This window comes from Polyodon spathula, chromosome 3, assembly GCF_017654505.1.
Source record: "Polyodon spathula isolate WHYD16114869_AA chromosome 3, ASM1765450v1, whole genome shotgun sequence".
NCBI lineage: Eukaryota > Metazoa > Chordata > Actinopteri > Acipenseriformes > Polyodontidae > Polyodon > Polyodon spathula.
The window spans coordinates 59,087,837-59,110,399 of NC_054536.1; the positions used below are offsets into that span (position 1 = coordinate 59,087,837).

A 22,563-nucleotide genomic window follows, 5' to 3' on the forward strand; every position below is an offset into this window, starting at 1 on the left:
ATTGTGAAAATTGGACATAAGTGCTAAATTATGAAAATAAAAAATATGGTGTCATAGGTGTCATGAGGTTGATGACAGTATATAGTATTGCCAAAGTAGTGGAGCATTTTCAAAAGAAACAGGATACTCTATTGAGAAATAGAGGAGTAGAGGCCGACCCCAAATGTTCAGGCTGGTCTGTCATCTGCCAGTGGAAGTCTGTCATCGGCAGGTGGGATGACATCTGTTTTTTACAAGCTGATTGTGTGTTGGGTGTGTGTGTGAAGGGTAATTTCAGTGTGCGCCAGGGAGCGGCATTCCTCAACTCATCACAATCAAGACAACAGTTTCAAGGTGCTCGGTGGCTCAGCATTCTAATTTACGAGCTATTTTCAATTGTGGAGGCCTGGGTTCCAAGCTCAGAACCCGTGAAGTGAGTTTTTGCCAATTTAGAAGTTCAAAGCACAGAACCACAATCTTCGGTTAAGAGATGCCCAGTAGTGAATAGCAGGGTGTGTTCAGGTCCAGATTAAGCTCACATGGTGCTTGCTGGCACAGTGCCTGATATATGGTACTCTCCTGCTGTTAGCATCCTTACTTGCAGAGTACCATCATTGCAAGAAGGGCATTTTAGAGTTATGAAACTAGCTCCTAGCGCACACACCTCATTGAAATGAATAGGTGTAAAATAACATAGCTGTTGTACTTTGATGTGGTAAAAAATGGTAACAATGAAAAATGTACAAATGAGAGTCTCAGCTGACAGAATGAGCATACTGTATTTTTTCTTTTTGTACAAGGTAGGGTTCATTAGGGGAATAATGCATATTATAAAACAGCAGGCAGGGATGCTGCTCTCTGATTGGTCAATCACACTTTCCACCCATTGAAAAAAACGTAACAGTATCTCCATGGCTGGAGCCTCCTCACAAAATATTAATAAGAAATATGAATCTGCTATCAGTTAAACAAAAACAAAAAGGATATGAGGACATTGAAGAAAACTGGGTCTCCATCAAAGCATGTTTGCAACTGGAAAAAGATATGCAACACTGACACTGAGCAAAAAAAATCTTAACTCACTGAAACACTGAAAACATACAAACAAGAAATCATGAAAACTTTAATCCACTCTGACTGTACTTTCATTACAAAAATGCATATCAAAAATGCCTGAATACCCACCCACTTTTTATTTACATCCTCAGCACCTCCTATAACATCGCCTCACACTCACTGGAGTATAATTGGGTATAAATTACACTGGTTCAGTGATGTCGAAGCTGAACAAAGGGTGGATGTACAAACCATTCAATATTATCTACTGCTGTCTATATTCTTGAAACACAATAAATAATGGGTCACAAAAAACTAAGGCATCCATCAGAAGCAACTGGCAAGAGAGCCACGAAGAAAGAAATGCATGGTACCATATCCCTGCTGGCAGTGGCAACGAACCATTTATATTCAAAATGTACTTTGTCCACACTGGAAATGACCAGGAGCAAAAAAAAAACAAAAAAAAAAAAAAAAAACAGAGAGACTAACTTCTCCCACTGCACAAACATATACACCGTCCTCTTTCAATAACATTACAGTAACTGCATTTTTAGCTGTTCGTAATAATCATTTGGGATTAATAGTTATTATTACTATTTGTAAAACAATAAATATAGTATCGCACACACACACACACACACACGTTTGTATTCCTATACTTGTGGGGACTTCTCATTGACTCTCACTATATTTTTATTTACTATTTCTAACTCCAGTCAGACAAAACTCCACACAAGGTCAAAGTCGACAACAAACTAAATATTTTGGCACTTTTAGGTTTTTTTTTTTAAAGGCATATTTAGTTCTTAAAAAGATGTTTTACAAAGTGGGGATGTCCCCCCGGGTCGTTTTTTCAGGAGTTACTATCTTTGTGGGGACATTTTCTCATATTTTGTCCCTACATTGATAGTATCTAAAACATTGGAATGACACACCAATGGAAATCATTATAAAATAGTATAAGTGCCTAATTAGTATGTTAGTTAGAAATGATTATAAGTGCTGTTTTCTAATCAAATTATGAGACTTCAGGGTGTTGTGATGTGATGAAATATCACAACGGTGCAGTTTTACACCTGCAGAGACGTGCCTCATAACACCCACAGCCATAGGTCTGTAACTCATATCACAACACACAATGTATGTATTGATGTTTACTTTTTAATAATAAGCGCTTATTGGTACACATTCACCTTAACTGCTTTTATTCCTGGTGTTTATTATACATTATTATCACACATACTACTTCATGAGATACAACATTGAAAATCTAATAAAATTTGGGGGACCTTACCTTTTGTTGTAATGCTTTTTAAAGGGGAACTGTAATGCAAATTAATACATAACCATTTCAATAGAAAACATGTTATTTAAAGCTTCTGACACATTTTCAGCCTTTCCTTGAGCAGTATATTGTACAAAAACCATTAAAACAAATTAACATTGAATGTATTGGAGCTCCCTTCTGTCGCGCTTTGTGTGCCGTCCTGTCGTTGACTCGTTCTATAGTCACAGTATTAATTATAGTCAATAGTATTCTATTGAGCGGATGTCCCATTCCTATATTATGTAGCATTTGTTTTGTTAAAGCACACCAAAATACTTTACTGTTACAGTTTTTCCTTTTGTTACTTTTGCACCCGAACACTTTGCATTCCGACATAATTCACCCTGCCGGCGTTCACTGGTGTGGGTGGCTGTCAACGATATGACGTAACAGCGACGTCATTTCCAGCTCGACTTTTTAACAAAGTTGGTGCCGCGAGATGCATTTGTTATGTATACAGAGTATTTAGAGAGCCTTGTTATTTCGAGTACATTTCTCCTTTAATATATTAAGTTTGTGATAGAATTCAATATTTCCAATAGTGTTTAGAGTAAGAGGAGTTATCTTATATTAGCTGACACAATTCATGCTCCACTGTATGTTTATGGTTTTTTTTGTTTTTTTTCCTTGTTTTGTGAGTGATATATTCCTGATATTATAAATCTGCATGCTAAACATTGCAATGGCCTATATTTATTTTCCACAGAGCCTGCCCCCTGCAGTGGAGCTGTAATGTAGCTTAAACTGTTTAATTTATTTATTTATCTATTTATCTATTTATTTATTTTTAAGTTTTGTACGGCTGAGCACTGAGCTGTGCAAACTTATCTTTTTAGGGTCAAAGAAGAAACAAAACCTCAGCCGCCACAGTAAGTAATCAATAACCTGAAAGTGCAGTAGGCTTTAAACCCTCTACCTTTGCTGTGTGCCCTGTGCTTCTTGTAGCTTCTTTGATATTCGGTGTGTTTCTAATACCTTACTAGGCTGCACCTTAGGGTGTCATCTGCTTCCTGACTGGCTTGTAAGAAAGCTGCCCGCAGCTGCTTACTTCATCCACATATAGGTGTAAATCCGACCTACGCAGATGTGCTGCTTTTTGGACTCAAATAACTGATCAATTGACACTGTTTGGACTAGGTAACTGTATAACGTATATAATATATATATATATATATATATAGATATATATCTATATATATATATATATATATATATAATATATATATCTCTATATGTATATATTTTTTGTATCCTTTTTGGCTGACTTCTTACCGCAGCTCCCATTCCCATTGGCTGTAGGGTAACCGCCATTGAAATTATGAACTAAACTTATTATGATACTAAAATTTATTATTATTATTATTATTATTATTATTATTATTATTATTATTATTATTATTATTATTATGATAGTATTGGATATGGTAACAGAACATTGAGCCCACAGCGACATATTTTTCTTTGGTTGTTCAGTCACATTATTTGCTTATTTAAACAGGTGGTTTCCCTTTAGTGGGATCACTGAGCTGGTAAATAACGTTCTTCAGCCCCAGCAAAACCTGCTAAATGAAAAGGAGCCTGAGACGTAAGTAAGCTGTTCTGCATAGACTAATTATGGTCCCTTGTAGTGTTTAAACATACTGGAGAGTATGTTTAAACAAATGACTTGATTAGTTACCCCCTTACTGTATCTCTATCCTGTATGGGACACTAGACTATCTACGCATGTAAACTACATGGGTAAATGGTATTTATTTTAGTGCCTTTTTTAATACAAAAGGGGTTTCCATATCATTCATTAATATTTTAATACTTGATTCCCTGTCGTGGGTAATATGATTTACCATCACTTCCGTGTGGCAGAGCTTCTGTTTGTGAGATGGTTTCTCTGTTTTAAAATAAACTGTGGGTAGCAAATGTGTGATTTCTCTGTGTTAATTGCTTTCTTCCACAGAATATTACAAGTATAAGTAGACCTCAGCACTTCTCAAGTCCAAGAGCCTCCTTTTTTGCCAAGTGTTAACTTGAAATAAAAAAAATAAAAATATCTACCTTTGTATTCCTGTTAAAACATTTTCATAGTTTCCATATATTTAATTTATTGAGAGAAATGTGGTCATGATTACCTTTTGACTGTACAGAACTGAGGGGCATAAGATTTGTTTCTCCCCAAACAAACTCATGCCTTATTTGCATTATAGAAATTAGAATAGACCAGTGAAAGGGTAAGCACTGGAGGAGCTGCCCCTTATTTTGTCTTACAATGCATTGAAACAAAGGCTTGAAAAATAATTTTAAATACTTTTTAAGGTAGTTGAACTTTTTTTTAACTTAATTTCAGAAAAAAATACGCATTTTACACTGGCACAAAAGCTAAGACACTGTGTTAATGTGTAAACTCTAAAAACAAATGCATTCGTGCCAGTGCACATACATGCTTTAATAAGGCCAGAGTTTCATGGTTTGGTCCTTGCTCGGCTTGACAAATAGCCAGTCGAAAACCACCTATACCATGAGAGCCTGGGGTCCTCATGGCTCTGTTGTGCCAGTGGAAAAGGGGTATAATGTTACCTTAGGTAAGGTAGTCCAAGATTACTGCTAATCAGGGTCTGTGAAACTAGACGTTAGAGATATATGTTCAAAGCATTTACTCCCACCTTTAATAAACACTTTCTTTTTGGAAAACTAGTACCAAAACATCTAAGTAAATATAATAAGCACTCAAAGTAGTTTGTTGCATAGTTTTTTAACATTAATATGGATTTTATCTATTCAAAAATAAGAGTTAATTAAAAACTTGAAGGTTTGAAGATAAACTTTTAAGTTTGAAACAAATTAAGACATCTAGAACTTGTTTCCCCGTAGGCATTTGAGTCTCTGGGTGTTCTCTATGCTGGACAGTGTTCAATTCAAATCAGATATTGAATTATGCGTCAATCATCTGTCTCAGTTTTAGTAATGCAGGACGGCACAGAATGTGCTAATCGGAGTTCTAACAAGAAAGAGACTCGCGCTGTCTGGAAACCAAAGCATGGGACCAACATGGAGGGGAAGGGTTATATTCAAAGTGAACAGAATGAGTTTGAAATGGAGAGTTTAGCTGCACATTGATTTAAAAAAAAAAGTGTAGCTAAAATAGGTTTATATATATCTAGAGAACCAATTATCTGGTTGTGATGAAACTTGGTTTGCACTTTCTTTAGTGAGGGTGTCAGAATGAGGTGATGTAAGGGAATGCTAGTCTGTCTGTCAGTATCTAACACTTACATTGTTACATGTGCATACAAATGGTGGATGTAGGTCATGGCGAGCTTTTATATCAGTTTTAAGCAGACTTGATTGTTTCACCCCCAGAGGCACCTGTGCTATCTTTGAAACCACGTGGCCAACCATACACCCTGTCTTATTAGCAGTAAAGCAAGGATACAAAAAATGCTTTTATCATTAGTTAAAGTTCATTACTATTGAAACCTTCAATGCTGCTTGAAGTGTGAATGTGCTGTCAACATGGGTGGATTCACCCTGACGGGGACCTTTGACATGATACATCTCATAGAACTATTGTGGATATCCAGCTGCTGTCTAACTGTTTCTTAAAACAAAATTCTGTCTCTTCCCATAACATTGTACGCAGAGGAAATTATATTTACAGATTCAGTTTAATCCCCCCCCCCCCCCCCCCCCCAGTGGAAGCAGATTCCGCTTCTGAATGAGATCCCCTGCAGAATGACGGCTGAAAATAACAGTGGCATACAGGCAGCCAAGAGCCTTCAGAAGCTGTTTTTGTGAACAGCTTTATGAAAGCCATCATAAGACATAGTAAAATAAGAAAGTTGATAAAGTTCACAGGTTGCAAGCAGGTGAGGTCAGTAGTTCATCTGGGTTTAAAGCTTAAGTTGCAAGTAAAGGAGATTTTTTAGATATGTAAGGTAGAATCGCTGGTAACTTCATTGAGATATATACACTACGCACATTGTAAACCATTCAAATCTTAGGTCCATATTATACTTTTTCATATTTAGGAGACAAACTTGCTCTTGTTAAAAACAAGGGTCAGTGGGTTTCACATACACACATAGTGGCCTAAGATGTATAATGCCAAGTTTCCAATCTGCCACTGAGATTGAGGTGATATTGCTCATGTATATTTCCTTTGGCAGATGGACTATATCAACCAGATCTGAGCTGGGTCTCTGACAGTACAAGTCTGAAATACAATGTACTGTGAGAAGTCGATTCAAAGGAGGAATTAAACTAATGAGTATCCAATGTAAGTAGGCTAGATGTGCTGAATGCTGAAAAAATATATATTTAGGCATAATAGAGGACTTCATTATGCTATCATGAAAGTACTGAGGGTAGGCTGTGTAACATCCAGATGCCAATTGGATTGTGGACTGCAGATGGGACCGACATAATAAACTATTTAGGATCACTCGAGCTCTGTAGTTGGCAATTAAAATATGTTGTTCATATAGCAGTTATAGAATATGAGGTTTTTGATAACATGAATGTAGTTAGTATGGTATTGTTGACGTGTTTGGTAAAAGGTTAGGTCTTAAAAACATTTCTTTCCCACAACTGTCAAGACAAAACTGTAGTGTACTGTACATGCTGACAATCAACTGAACATACTTCAAAGACAAAGGCAGATGAGTCTTTGTGTGTATCAGACATGTTTTAGGCCTTCTGTGTGGGTTAGAACAGCAATATGTTTGCTTCCGAATCGCAAGGTGTTTTTGAGTACAGGCTTAGTCATGCTTTTGACTAGGTTACATTACCCACAGAACAGATGATGTCATTGTTCAGTTTGTACCCCTAAGGCGAGGCTACTTAAAATAGAATATGAAATCAACTGGAAAACATTGTCAGGTCTCTTTACCCCAGCATGTCACCTGAACAGAATCACACAGCTGGCAATCATTTGGTTTCGACAGTAAAATAAAGGATTTATTGCATAATCTAGATAATGTAAAACCTTGTTAACTGCCTCACATAAGTGAGTGTTATTTTGTGGATTGACCCAAATGATGTGCTCAAATACAACAAGATTTAAGTTTTATCAACTTTATTGACATCATGAAAAATACAGAAGGCAGCAATATTTACCTATATTCCAGAGAGAAAGGCTGCAGCCCTTATTTCAGTCTTCCTCCTCCAACAAAGAGCTCTAAATAAGCCTGTTTTATACAGCACTTATACAGCTGTTCAAATCTTTCATAACCACTTCTTTGTTTCACCCAATAGCCCACATTATTCTGGTCACATCATTCCGTTTGCTTCAAATCTTTATCACTTAAGCTGCCAAAAGAATTCTGTTTCACACCAGCATTAGATGTCGTGGCCTTGCAGGTGCTGCAACTATTTACAGGGACTCCCTAAAACTCAGTACATTCTTTAATAAAGCTTTTATTCAGTTTATACAATATCTAATCAAGCAGTGAGCGCATGCAACCTTCTCTTGAATATATACTGTATATGTATATGTATATGTATATGTATGTATATATACATATATAGATATATATATATATACATATATATATATATGTATTATACATATATAAAAATAATTGACAAAAAAATCTATTATTATCAGGATTTTAGATAAGATACTACAAGCCTGATCTTCAGGCAGAATCGTACTACATTTTTCGTAAACGCATTTGTTCGACAACAATTTTTGTTCACAGTATATACATGTACAATATATATATATATATATATATATATATATATATATATATATATATATATATATATATATAAACATTCTGTGTTCTATTGAAAGATATAAATTAAAGTAGAGATTCAGCTTTATGATAACAACACATTTTTACATATCATGCATAAAATGAAAAATAACATGCAAAAACTAATGTCATACTTTGACAAAAGTATTTGGACAATCAACATATTTTGTATATAAAAAAAAAAAAAAAAAAACATTTATTGCTAATTTTTGACAACATGATTGAAAACCAACACCTGATGATAATTATAGAATAAATAAATACATAATCATCAAGTGCTGAAAAATAAATTGGACATTTGTGATTCAATAAAGCACCACAAATGGTTAAAACTAAAGAGTACAGCACAGATCTGAAAATGGTAAATACAACTAAACAGAAACGAGAGAAACTACCAGAGAAATAGCAGAAAGACTTGGTTTACCGAAATGCACTGTGTGGGCTATTATTGACAAACACAGGAGAACAGGAACTACTGCAACTAGCTACAGGTGTGGAAGACCAAGAAAGATTTCTACAAAATTTAGAAGAAGAATCATTCAAGCAGCCCAGCAAAATCCTTGGATTACTGCAAAAGATTTGACACAAAAACTGAGAGAAGGTGGCCAAGAAATTCACGAGCGAACAATTCAACAATACCTTAATGAATGTCCATGGGCGAAAACCAAGATGCAAACCTTTATTAAATTAAAAACAATACACAAAAGAAAGTGTTTGGAGTTTTCTATTGAATACCTGAAGAAGCCTGATGATTTTTTCAACTAAATTTTATGGTCAGATGAATCCAAAATATAACTTTTTTCACCAAGAAAGCAACAATATGTTTGGAAGAGGAGAGGAGAAGAATTTAAAGAAATGTTCATCATGCCCAGTGTTAAACATGGTGGAGGGTGTGTGATGGCATGGGCTTGTTTTTCTTCCTCAGACACGGACAACATCTGAATTGTAGAAGGATCAATGAATACTGCAAAATATCAAGATAGTTTGCCCTCTAATTTGTTTACCAATGCTAGAAGGCTTATTGGACATTTAGTTTTTATTCCAGCAAGATACTGACACTAAGCATTCTGCGAAGTCTACAAAGGAATTTCTGAAAAAAGGAAGATTACAGTTATGTATTGGCCATCCCAGTCCCCAAACTTGAATCCCATCAAGATGTTGTGAATTGACTTGAAGGCTGCTGTTGCAAAAAGGAAACCAAAGTTGATTGCAGAACTCAAAGCTGTGTGTGTTGAAGAACAGGCAACAATATCTCTGGAAAGATGCCAGGAACTGGTTTCAAAATATAAAAAAGACAGCAAGCTGTAAATGAAGCAAAGAGGAGGCACACAAAATACTAATGGAAGGGAGCCCAAATACTTTTGTCAAAGTATGAAATTGGTTTTTGCATGTTATTTTTCATTTTATGCATGTTATATTATAAAGCTGAATCTGAATACTTTAATGTATATCTTTCAACAGAATGATTACAAATTACAGAAATCACTTTGTGTTTTCTCATTTTTGTAAACTGCCCAAATACTTTTGTCTGCAACTCTCTCTCTCTCTCTCTCTCTCTCTCTCTCTCTCTCTCTCTCTCTCTCTCTCTCTCTCTCTCTCTCTCTCTCTCTATATTATATATAGATATATATATATATATAATAGTTTCATAGTACACTCAAATTTAGAATGTTTTCCAATAAATCGATTGTACGATCTCAAAAGCCTACTCTAACACTGCTAGAGTTCCTTCGGATGACATTTAAACCAAGGTCCTATTGTAAATGACTACGCAGTTGTTGATGCATATTCATCAGAGACTAGTTCAAAGTTGCTATTGTATAAAGTGATTTCTGCTAAATGACTAATTTTTATTATAATAATATCATAATATTATAAAAATGTTATTTATTATCTCTATATCAGAACTACAATTATCAAGTATATCTCTTTATCAGACTTTTCATAGTCTTGCCTTTTGTCTTGTGAAAGGTCATAGAAAACTAAACTCTTGTTTTAAGCCTATCCCAGTACCACCACAAAGAAAATAACATTTCATGTATTAACACCCTTTGGAGTTTGTAACTTGGTAATAGTAAGACGCCAGCACGCTTATTTTGTGGCTTTCTCTTCCAAGGAACTCTTGGGATCTTACAAGCCTACATTTATTTTCACAGGATGGAGAAATTGATTGGGAGAGTAAATAAGCAACTTTGTAACAGTTTCGCCACCTCAGGCTTATTATACTAGAATTCAAGGTAACCAATTAAGGACACTCATTAGTCAAAAATCAAATAAACTTATATCATTTAAAGCATTTGTTCAAGATTGGTACCTGCTTTAGTATTTTGTGTGACCTGCTTCTGCTTTTATTACGTCTGTCAGACCTTTATGATCATTCTTAACAAGTATGTAACATCTTGTTAATGAAATTTAGGTGGGTACAAGGTGTTCTTAATTCAAGGCTTTCTCTTTTTTTGCCAAACATGCTGTGGTCCATTTTTGTGGAAAAGTGCTAATTTAGTTTCATTGGGAAGGAGGTGGTTGGCTGCAGCCATGTTTGTTTTACCCAAGGGGAAGGGGGGGGGATAACGTGTGTGTGTTTGGTGGCTGGCGGGCATTTTGACTCAGATCTAGAGGAACAGCCTGGGGCCAAGATGGCCACCTTTGCATAGCCACCCACTTTAAATTTGGTTTAATTGTCTGTTTGATTGAAGAGTGTAGAAAGTGTGGAATGTTTTAATTATGTGATTGAAGAAGTGTGGACTGTGGCCAGGTGGTGATCGATTGATTGGTTGAATAGAGAGAAAAAGAAAGAAAAAAGAGAGAAAGAAAACACAGCGATAGCCATTGCTTGGGAGTTGTATTGTGTTTATAATGTTTTGTGTATTTTGAAGAGTTTTGTTTAAACCTTTTTATTTGTTCCTGTGTTTGTTTTGTTTTGTTAAAACTGAGGTTTCAGTGTTTGGGTCTAATATTTCAAAGGGCGCAGACCAGTCTTGATTGGGACTGCTTTACCATAACTTTTCTCTTTGTGTAAATTCTTTGAGTCTAGAGAAGGAGATTCCCAGAATCATAAAGACAGCTGGTCTGTTGTATCAAAAAGTAAAACGGAACAGTTGTTAACCTTGTTTATTTTATTGACATTAACTGTACAGCCTCTTGAAAAGTCTCAGCGATTACTTATCTGTGTAGAGAGGGTGCTGCCATGACAGGTAATACACTGCATACAATTGTGGGTGTCAGTAAATGCCAGGTTTATGTCCTGAAACTGGTGCATTTTAACACATCGATAATGGCTGTCTACAACAATTACACATGTTTTTTTTTTTTTTTTTTTTTATGTTCCATTTCTCGAAAAAGGAAGCCTGTCAGTTTAGCATTGACACCACAGCATGCAGTAAAAGGATAGTGCCAGTTAATAATTTAAGACCCAAGTGAATGTTGTAAAAGATATGAGGAGTGAACTCATCTTGATATTATGATATCAGGGAGTGTTTCATGTCTGGGTTACAGGGGATTGACATGTGTCATAAAAATACATACACAGAAACACACACACGCACACACAATGCTGCAGCATGGCTGCAGGACTTCCTTCCACACTGGAGTTGTGATAGTGTAGGAAGCAGTCTTGGATTTTACTTTGAAATATAACAAGAAGGTGACTGAGCAACTGCATCTAGCTGAAGCGGATGCAACCAGTCAAAAATATTATCTGCAGGATTGAGATTCATTTGCTTATGGATTATAAACATGGCCCTGTATAGTACCATGTAGCTTGGTCACAAATGCACATTCATACTAAAGATGCAAAGGAAACTTGAAGCCAGGCTATTTGTGTTTAGTGGTTAAACATTTATAAGTGACTATATTTAAAGACCCAGTCACAGCTTGTACACCTAGTCCTACAGTTTATGTCCACAGCAAAGCAATTTGCAACCAAAAAGTCACTTTTTTGATGGATTTTTTTTACAAGTGTGTAAACATTAATAAATTGGAAATATATAGGTCCAACAAACAATGTAGTTTATTTAATAGCATTTTATTTATTAACAAGGTATGTTTGTTAGGATATTAAAGTTCAATACAATTTCAGTGTACTGTGCATCTGTGTATCTGTATGCAGATAGTTAGTGCACATGGCTTTGGTTTTACAAAAGTAATCAAACATTATTGTTTTACTGATAAACCCTAGGAAACATGTAGTTTCCAGGACTCCTTTAAACACTAATTTGAGCCCACTGTGTTTTTTTTACCTTGGAGACAAAGGCTTGGTTTACATGCACTTGAAAATCGATTCCTCAGTCATGACTGACGTTGTCACGCAAATACATCCTGAAACAGCAAAAGGACGTCCTTTTTGCAGCATGACTTTAAGGGCAGGGTCATTCGCTTTCTCACGATAAAAATAGCTGTAAAAAGCCTTGTAAACCGGAGCAGGAATCGTGCTTGTGGCTCACGAGGTTTCATCAGACAAGACCCTGTTTTTCTGACTTAATATCACCATAATCTCCAGCAGAAAGGCTATACAAAACATAGACACCCCCAACACACACACACACACACACACACACTGTACATTTATAGACTACCTCAACACTAGAACCACCACGGTAATACTCATACCTACAACTGCTGGTACATTTTAAACACCATCAATATTAAAATGAAAGACAAACTATCGGACACAACTCAAAAGTTTTATTAAAGCACATCATATCAAACATCTGCATAGCCCAAACACCATATTTAAATGAACAATTAAACATAAAGGGTTTATTTTCTAACTTACCACATATAAAGCATTACTTCAAACATTTCAAAAGAAACTAGTGTGTAAACAGGTATATTCACATACAAAATTGTAAAAACAAAAATAGTTAATGTGTTAATGTTGTTGTTGTATAATGTTGTTGTTGTATAATGTTGTAATAGTTAAGTGTTAATGTTTTTATCTTCATGGCAATGCTTGAAGCTCTTATCACAATATTCAGAGTCGTTATTTTCCTACTTAGTAAGCAAACATGGACGTTTAAATATCCCCTCCCCTAAATGACTATGAATTGAGTAATCTGCATTGGTACGGACGATTTTTTGGTTTTCTTAAATCAGAACTGCATAGCAACGCATTTCCTGATAAATACTGCAAACAGGTTGTGAGGAAAACGCCGCCAAAGACAAACCTATTTCAATGTACCAACTTCTGGACTATGTTTGGGATGGTATGCCAGTCTTTGACTTTGTGTACAGTATTGATGAATTTTCATTTATGGTGGACTTTATAAAGTCCTGGCTTTCCAGCGTAACTACTTGCCAGGGTAACATACCTTTAGAAGATCAGGCAGAGACCAGTGAAAGGCAATAAAAGTTAAAGAGGCTTCTATACTGAGATCCTGCTGATGCTGTAAGCCTGTCAGTTATTGTTCCTTTGACGTGGGAAGCATTTCGACTCCATGTGCCATTTTCAAGTAAGCCTTTCAGTCTGCATTGATCGAGTTCTAGTCATGTAAACCACATATTGTACCCTGTGCCAGTGGCAGTGAGAGTGCACCTTCCTTTAGAAAATATGGTATTTTAGGGACATGAAATGATAATGATTTTTGAGTATCTGAAGCCTCTGGTGCCAGATGGCTGAAGTGTATGTGTGCATTTGAATATGCAAAAAAGCAGGCAACTTGGGGACTGGTTTGGCTCAAGTAAATTGAAACACTGATTATATTAAATTCCTTGGCTAGTGATGGATAACACTGTTCTTGGGTGTTATGTCACATGCATGTCACTGTTGTAAAATACTGAGATGTGGCAGTAGACTATATATATACAGTACTGTGCAAAAGTTTTAGGCAGGTGTGAAAAAATGCTGTAAAGTAAGAATCCTTTCAAAAATAGACATGTTAATAGTTTATATTTATCAATTGTTCACATATTTCACATATTTCAAACCTAAAATGTTACTAGATCTTAATCTAAGTCCTAATAATAGATAAAGATAACCTGATGAAACAAATGACACAAAAACATGATTCTTTTTCAACATTTATTCATCCACAAATGATTCAACATTTAATATCCATGTATGGAAAAGTATGTGAATCTTTAGATTCAGTAACTGGTGGCACCCCCTTGAGCAGCAATAACTTCAACTGAGCGTTTCCTGTAACTGTTGGTCAGTCTCTCACATCAGTTTTGAGGAATTTTGGCCAATTCCTCCTTACAAAACTGTTTCAACTCGATGACATTTGAGGGCTTCCTTGCATGGAAAGCTTGCTTCAGGTCCTGCCACAACATTTTGATGATAAAACCAGGGGTTCACTTACTTTTTCACATACCCTTAATCTTTTTTTGTCTAATTCATACATAATTTTGTTTCAAATGACATGGAATTGGTTAATATAAACCCTATTGGATATTTAATTCAAGAATGCTATCATGGTAAAACTATGGAATTTCCATAATTATCATTGGGGTTCACAAACTTTTTCAAACAGTAAAAAAAACATATTTTACAGTTCTCTCTGAATTGGTTGTCTGTGCATATCCATCCATTAAAACATTTCTGTGATGTCACTCTTTGATCTTTTGATTGATCAATTCTACACATCTTCTAACTAAAAGTGGTTTTGTGGCTTTGAAGAGAAGTGGAGTCAGACTGTTTCTCGTTACTGCGCTACAGTGGACCCTTCTGGACAGATGTCTGATGAGATCAAACGGACATCGGCAGGGCTGGTCTTTGTCACTCTGAGGCCGGTAGTGGATATCTGCTCTTGGTTCTTGGATGTAAAAAAGGATCTATTGAAGTCTCAATTATCCACAGTTCAAGGAGGAATGAAATCCAATTAACAGAATTCTTCTTGGGCCCTAAGAGAATATTTCGTGTGATTATTTGTATTGTGTTAGTTTAAACCTATACAACATCTTGATAACTGGAAGTGCAATATTTATTGTTTACTTTTGATTCTTAAGAGATTAGCGTTTTGGGAGCTAAATACTGAAACTGCACTTTTATTGAATGAAAAATTCAGTGTTTCCCAAAAAGTCTTTTAAGTGCAAGGTGTCATCTGGTACCAAAGGAAGGTGGGAGGATATTTTCAAATTAGGATTGACAGATGTTAGACCTGTCAGTGCCAGTAAAACATCATTCACATCAATGTAAAGCATTAGGCAGTGTCAGCATATTGAATTTTGTTTTTGAACATTCCTTTTTGAAATGATCAGCTCAGTCACCGTTTAAGCAAGGCAGAGTTCATATCTGTTCTGGTGAGTTATTAATCCATCCCATCTGCTGTTCCGTGATCAAAACCAACTGGGGTCACTGGCAAAATCAGTTTGATTATGTCAGCTCATCCTACTACAAGGTTGTTGTGTGTGTTCAGTATTACCCACATGTTGGTGTTGCAGAATGAAAACATTATCAAGTTGATATCTCTGTTAACAGTTCTAAGTGGCTGTTTAAGCTTGGCAAGTAACTGCCTAAGGTACATTAGGAAATACATAGGTGCATTGGGATCATATAAATCACTAAGACAAAAACATCACCTAGAGTGCTGGATTAGTTACATAACTATTTGACCCCTAAGGAACTGCTTCGGCAGAATAAAGACAATGCATAACAGCGATGATAAGTCAGGAATCGTCTTTGAGTTTTGCTTCATAGAGCCTAAAAGTCTGTTGAGAACATTTTGCTATATAAAAAATGGATTATCAGGCATTTTGTTTCATGGGATTCTCTCCTATAAGTTAATACGTCTTGTTCTATAAGAAAATGCCTCATGCAATTCAGGTGACACAATAAGAGACACCCTGCGCATGACTTATTAACTTATTCCAAATCACAGAAATGAAGATTGTATTCAGGAACAGCTTAAAAATGAACAATGTTAGTATTTTTGTAAAACATACCTTTAACCACCTCTTCCCCCAGTCATGAAATGGTTCAATCCAAATTCAATGGCCACAGTCCTGTGAAGGCCAACAAGTACCTTGTCGTGGGTGAGACTCTTTATAAAAGTGCTTTTCTATTTGCAATTTTGGAAATATTTTCTTCAGAGAAACTAGGGTTAAGGTCAAAAAACATTAAAGAAAGCTAAGTTAATAGGATGATCCATTTTACAAATGGTACCAGGTTTGTTTTTTTTTGGTTTAGATTTTTGAGTATTGCACGGAATTAAATCTGTACACAGGATAAGATGTACTGGAATTTTGGCAAACTACTTCACTGTGATTGGTTGATTTCTGATATGTGATTTTATAATGCAAATACAATATCCCAGAAGCCACCTGTATTGAGAGTGGTCTATAAATCTCTAGATATTTAACTGGACTTTAAGCTAACGAATGTAGAATTTGGTTGCTGGACTGGATTCTGAAATCCAGCCTCATAAACATTATGTTATGGATCCAAGTTTGATTGACTAGTGTATACTCGTGGAACTGTGATCTATTGTCTGTTATGAGCCTTTTCACAATTACAGATGGTTTGCAAATCTTGATAGAAATTGACCATGGTATTTTCTGTGATTTACACCCCAAACTTTTATATGTAAAGTTTAGGCAATCCCAACTACCAGTGGAGTTGTTCCAAAGATGTTGCAACCCTAGTTAGTTTCAGTGGGCAAACAGAATGTAGCCATAGAAGTTTAAGTAAAAAAGGCAGTGATCAACTTCATCACTCAGCTGTAATGTTATCTGTCATTCATTAATCACTTAGAACAATCATGTATCCTCTATTTATTCTAGTGAATCAAAACAGTGATGTGGGCGCACTTTTCTAATGGAAAAATCCATAATGCCATAATTGGTCAACACATTTTCTTTTATAAACAAAGCTGGCACTTTCTACTGGAGGAGGGGATGGATCCCTAGCTGCCAATTTTAAGGATAGCTAATAACTGAAGTTCTGGACGAGGGTTCCCGTCTTGGTGCAGAAGATTCCTGCAGGAGAATGTGTTCAACCCTTAGTAAAGAGATTGCTACTACAGACATCAGACGTAACTGTCAGAATAATATTGCGTTAAATTGTCATGGCAGTTTGTTGACCTCAGTTTTATTTAAACTAGTCAATATTTGTTAGGAGTAGAAGGTAGAGGTCATGTGAATGTTTTGTTTTGTTTTGTTTTAGGGTATCTAATACAATTCAGTGTAATATTCCTATTGATGCAAGTTAACACTGGGATAGGCACAGTAATTGAAGCGATTGCACTTCAGAGTGATGGAGAAAAGACACTGAAGATTTAAGCTAGTGTTGTCACGAGGAATAAAGTTCAGAAATAGCCTGTAGGAAGCTATATTCTGTCTGAATTGGCTAAACACGATTACATGTGACACAGTCTATTCTTTAAAGCGCTGGTATCAGCAGATGAAGGGACATAGGTGGTTTATGTGCATTTGTGAAGCATGTGATGAGTGCCATCTCCTAGCTGGTTGAAGGAAGGAAACAAATTACATAGGGTGACCCTGAGTGTATATATGTGGTGTTAAAAAAATAAATAAAAAAAAGCTGTGTCATTAAACACAGACGCACCTCATGGTGAAAGTCGGTTTGTCAGAATGAATAGGGAATTGTGCTGTAAACTTGTTATATGTCCAATTCAAGCTGGTTTCGTCTGCATTACCTAACATTTTATGTTGTCCCACAGGTAGGCATGTTGCATAATCACAGTGGTAGACTCAAAATGATAATTTAGATGTATAGAAGCTTTCCAGCTTTAAGTAGGTTATTTTAAATATACGGTTATTATTATTATTCAGTCTTTCCTGATCCATGCAGTGTAATGCTTATGTTGTATTGTCTTTAGCTCTGTTGAATGTCACATCCATATACACTGCAGTTTGATTTCTCTGTAACTTATTTTAGATTTGCTACAAAGTAAAATATGTATTTATTTATATTGTCTGGGACAATTTTAAAAACTTTTCTTCAAAAGCTTGCATGGCTTCTGGTGTAAAGCTTTCACATACTGAATAGCTTGTTTCAAGATCTCACAACATTTATAATTTGGACAGATTACCTTATTTTCAATTATTAGGTTATTTAGCAGACACCTTTGTCCCAGGCAACTTACAGAGACTAGGGTGTGTAAACTATGCATCAGCTGCAGATTCACTTACAGCAGCGTCTCACCTGAAAGACGGAACACAAGCAGGCTAAGTGACTTGCTCAGGGTCACGCAGCAAGTTAGGGAGGGAGCCAGGATTTGAACTGGGGTCTTCCTGTTTACAAGCCCTTTTCTTTAACCACTGGACCACACCGCCTTCACCCTGGATAGCCCAATTTAAATGGCATATGAATTTACAGGCTTGATGCGCAGAAGATCTTGCACCTCCCTGCCCCTTGCTAACTACAAGAAATGTCCATAAAGTGTTTGCAGCTAACAAAATAATGATAACTTGTGTAATCCTGCCAAATATCCATGAGTGCAGGAACTGTAATAAAAACATCTAAAAACAAACGTCACAGGGTAATAAACAGATGAAAAATGTAATGTTATGCAAATTCAGAAGGAATTATGTATTCCTATTAGCAAAGCTGATTCCTAGCGATCACACAAAGAAGGGGTGTGTTGTTTAATGTATTCGTCTTTAGAAAGGTTGCTGTATAAAAAAAAAAAAAAAAAAAAAAAAAAAAAAAAAAAAACCTCCCCCTCCCTTTTTGACTTTTGCAGGAAATTGCACCAGCAGTTTGAGATGTACAAGGATCAAGTGAAGAAGATGGGTGAAGAAGCACCGGGGGCGCAGGAGCAGAAGGGGGATGCCCCCACCTGTGGGATCTGCCACAAAACCAAGTTTGCCGATGGCTGCGGCCACCTCTGTTCATATTGCCAAACTAAATTCTGTGCTCGTTGCGGAGGACGAGTGTCTCTACGGTCAAATAAGGTACACTGTTTAAACCTTTTAACACTTCTCATGCAGAGGTCCGGCCTAGCCAGCGTTCTAACATTGTCTGTTACCTTGTTCCATTTTAAAGTTACTTAAAATTTAGAGACAATGACTTTTCAGACTTGCCTTACACCATCATCTTGGGGCAACATATAAATGTATTAAAATGTTAATGTACATATTTTTTAATTATTATTATATTATTTAAAATACTACACAGTGTTTGTTTCAGAATTTAATCATTTCATCATTTTTTTTAATCTTTTTTTAACAATACGACCATACAGACGATAATGTTTCCCCTTGATATGATTTTGTGTGTTTATTATTCCTGATTCCATTCATGTGAATAAAATATGACACTTTGCCTCATGCTTTACATGATTGACTGATTGCTCCAGCCTTTGTCCTTGTTAAGCAATTGCTTCAGCTTTGAGCTTGAATGTCTGCTTTATTTCCTTGCTGCTTGCACTGGTTGTCGTTGCATGTTAACAATGTCAAATACACTGTAAATGCAACTTCTTATGCTGTCTCCCTCTCTTTTTCCCCCTCTCTTCTGCTGTCGCTCTTTCTTACTCGGGACTGTTGCAGCAGGAAGACAAAGTGGTTAGCATCTACTTTATTACATATGACATCTAACTTTTAGCAATGTTACTGTGTTTGTGTGTGCTTTTCTTTTCTTTATGCTTTAAGTAAGGGCCCTGTTCCATTTCACAAGAATGTGTATGAGCTGAAATTCTGAGTATTTTAATTATGGTATGATTCAATACTATATACTGTATGTATCTATATATCTATATCTATATCTATATATAACATGATTTGCAGTTTGTCTACTTTAGTTCAACAAATAATCTGTAAAAGTACTATCTATCTATCTTCTGTCCATCTATCTATCTATCTATCTATCTATCTATCTATCTATCTATCTATCTATATATCTATATCTATATATATATCTATCTATATCTATATCTATATCTATATCTATATCTATATATATATATAACAACATATATAGCAAAATCATATATTGGAAGCAGTTGAACTTTTAAGAATGACTTTCCCTTTGCCTATTTTCTTAACAGAAACATGTATGGCCACCCATTAAAAAAACAAAAACAAAAACAAAAAACAGGTAACTTTAGAGTTTAATACTACTACTAAAATACATACCAGTACTTTACTACTGTGGTATTACACTGCTAACAATACCTAGTGTATTAAAAAGGGCAGTCCATAGATAATGGGCCCCACCAAATCTGTCATGCTGGTAGAGACTGATGTTCTGCATACAATGATGAATTTAAGTGGTAATCCTAAAAAAAACACCAAAAAACAGTCAGAGCAGAATGCAAACCTGTACAGAGGAAAGCTCGTTGTGATGCAGATGTGTAAATACTTTTATAAACCTGACTAAAAGCACAGAAGCAATCAAATGTGTTAACTTCAGAGCTCCCTGTAATGTCAAAACAGACATTGTCTGGCACTGATCATGTGCGCGTGCACTCAAATATCATGCCTCCCGTGTAGGTTGAGAAAGGTGGCAATTGTAGCCCTACCCCTCCCTGAAGCTTCCCTAGCTAATGCTTTTTTTGAATTGTGGTGACCAATTCATTCATAATATTCCAGTAAGCAGTTTCAGCAGCACTGATTTCAAGCAAGAGGTTTGTGATCCAGTTTATATACGCGTTCTGCATTTGTCTAGGCTGTCATGGATACAGTGTGCAGTGGGTCTCGTTTCAGTGTGGATGGCTGATCCTGGGTTGAGGATGTGGATTCTGTTCCCCAGCAGTGCAGGATGACCGTATTCTCTTTCAGGGGTGTGTGCATTACCTGAGCCAGCAAAACTGAGCCAGCATAAAAACACCAGGTTGCATCAGAGGAAAAAACAGTGATGGATTTATCTTACCATTTTGGTGCATTATGGCACTCTACTTCACAGTTATTATTATTATTATTATTATTATTATTATTATTATTATTGTAGCATGTCACTGTTTTTTAGAGTGGCATGCTTTTCTGCTATTGCACAGGGAGTAACCACTCTGAATAAACATGTAAATGAGCCAGGATACTTTTTTCTTAGTAATATAAGCATAAGTGGCACTTTCAAAGAAGCACCAGCAGCTACTGTACGTGTTTCTGTTGTTCAGCTGTAGTCCAGGAGGAGGGATTCTATTTCATCATGTTTGTCATTCACTGTATTGACAGTATGTGCAATACTTGTGTGTAATCACTTCTGTTTGGGAACACTGTCAGAACATGTTCCACTCAATAACTGAAGATCCAGATTCTCCTTTAAATCTGTGTAAAATAAACTGTAAATTCAATCAGTCAGCACCCCCTATTGGTAATACAACATTGCAAATATTATACAAAATTAAGCTTTTTAAGAGCAGTTGATAGCTGGTTATGTAAACTTCTTGGTTTGGTTCAAAGTGTTAACGGACACCCCTGAATGTCCCATGCCTAACTATTTCTGCCTTTTGTCTACTACATATTCCAACACAGTATTGTTGCTTAGCTTGTATAAGTATACTCATCATCCTGCATATTTGTGGTTTGTCCCATGCTGGCTGTGGTCTTTAGGAAAATCTGAAAAAAATCATTGTTCTCCACTGCCCTGGGTTGGTAATGAACTTAGGAATGCTGAATAAACATTTTACTGTCCACTACTCTTACTGTTTTAGGAGAATCAGTCCTAATAATTTCTAGCCCAAGTAAGAATAACAGACTATCATAACTTGTAGTCTGTCCAAGCACAGTAGTGTCAGTGTTCAGGCCTTCCCTTACCTGTCAGAATAGCCTTCTTAGGATGCTGCTATTCCTTTGAAATATGGATGTGTTAGTTAACATTTAAGGCTGTTTGGTTAATGTTTTGAGGTTACAGCACTAGTTTTAGAAATTATTGTTTTAAAGATACAGTACCAGGGCTCCTGAGTGGCACATCCAGTAAAGGCGCTATGCGTGGAGTGCAGGATGCGCCCTATAGCCTGGAGATCGCTGGTTCGTCCAGGCTAGTCATTGCCGACCGTGACCGGAGGTTCCTAGGGGGTGCCGCACAATTGGCAGAGCGCTGCCCGGGTAGGGAGGGCTTAGGTTGGCAGGTCAATTCCCAGTTCACCGCGCACCAGCGACCCCTGTGGCTGATAGGACGCCTGCGGGTCTGCAGTGGAGCCATTCAGATCTGTGTTGTCCTCCAGCACTATAGGTCTGGTGGCTTCACTGTGGAGCCGCAGTGCGAAAAACGACACATTGTGACAGATACAGTACCATTCAAGGTTCTTTACTTAGAGACCTGGGGCTGTATTCTTGATATGTTTTTAAGAAGAAAAATCTTCTTCATCCAATAGTTTGTACTTAAGAAAAAAAGTTAAGAAAAACTGCTATATAATGATAATTATTTTAAATATATAGACTGTAGTAATCAGAGTAATCATGTGGAAGGTGTTTTGCATGGTTTTAGTTTTGTTCTGGTACAGCTTTCACCCACTCCACCCCCATCTGCTGTTATCAGAGAATAAAGAGAATAAAGTTACTGGTGACCACTTACTTGTAACAAGTGGGTCTGATGAAGAGTTGTGT

At 36.3% G+C, this 22,563-nt stretch overlaps 1 protein-coding gene across 10 annotated transcripts in view; it reads left to right on the plus strand.

Annotated features, from left to right (window-relative positions):
• Positions 1 to 22,563, plus strand: part of rims2a (regulating synaptic membrane exocytosis 2a) — a 275,234-nt gene that overhangs the window by 37,243 nt on the left and 215,428 nt on the right. For 8 of the 10 annotated variants that reach the window (XM_041245600.1, XM_041245603.1, XM_041245602.1 and 5 more), the window contains exons 2-5: positions 3,202 to 3,234; positions 3,864 to 3,950; positions 18,762 to 18,972; positions 19,570 to 19,581. In XM_041245600.1, coding sequence (XP_041101534.1) covers positions 3,202 to 3,234; positions 3,864 to 3,950; positions 18,762 to 18,972; positions 19,570 to 19,581 — 343 coding nt within the window. The remainder of the gene's footprint in view (positions 1 to 3,201; positions 3,235 to 3,863; positions 3,951 to 18,761; positions 18,973 to 19,569; positions 19,582 to 22,563) is intronic. The other 2 variants (XM_041245611.1, XM_041245610.1) reach the window with 1 other exon arrangement.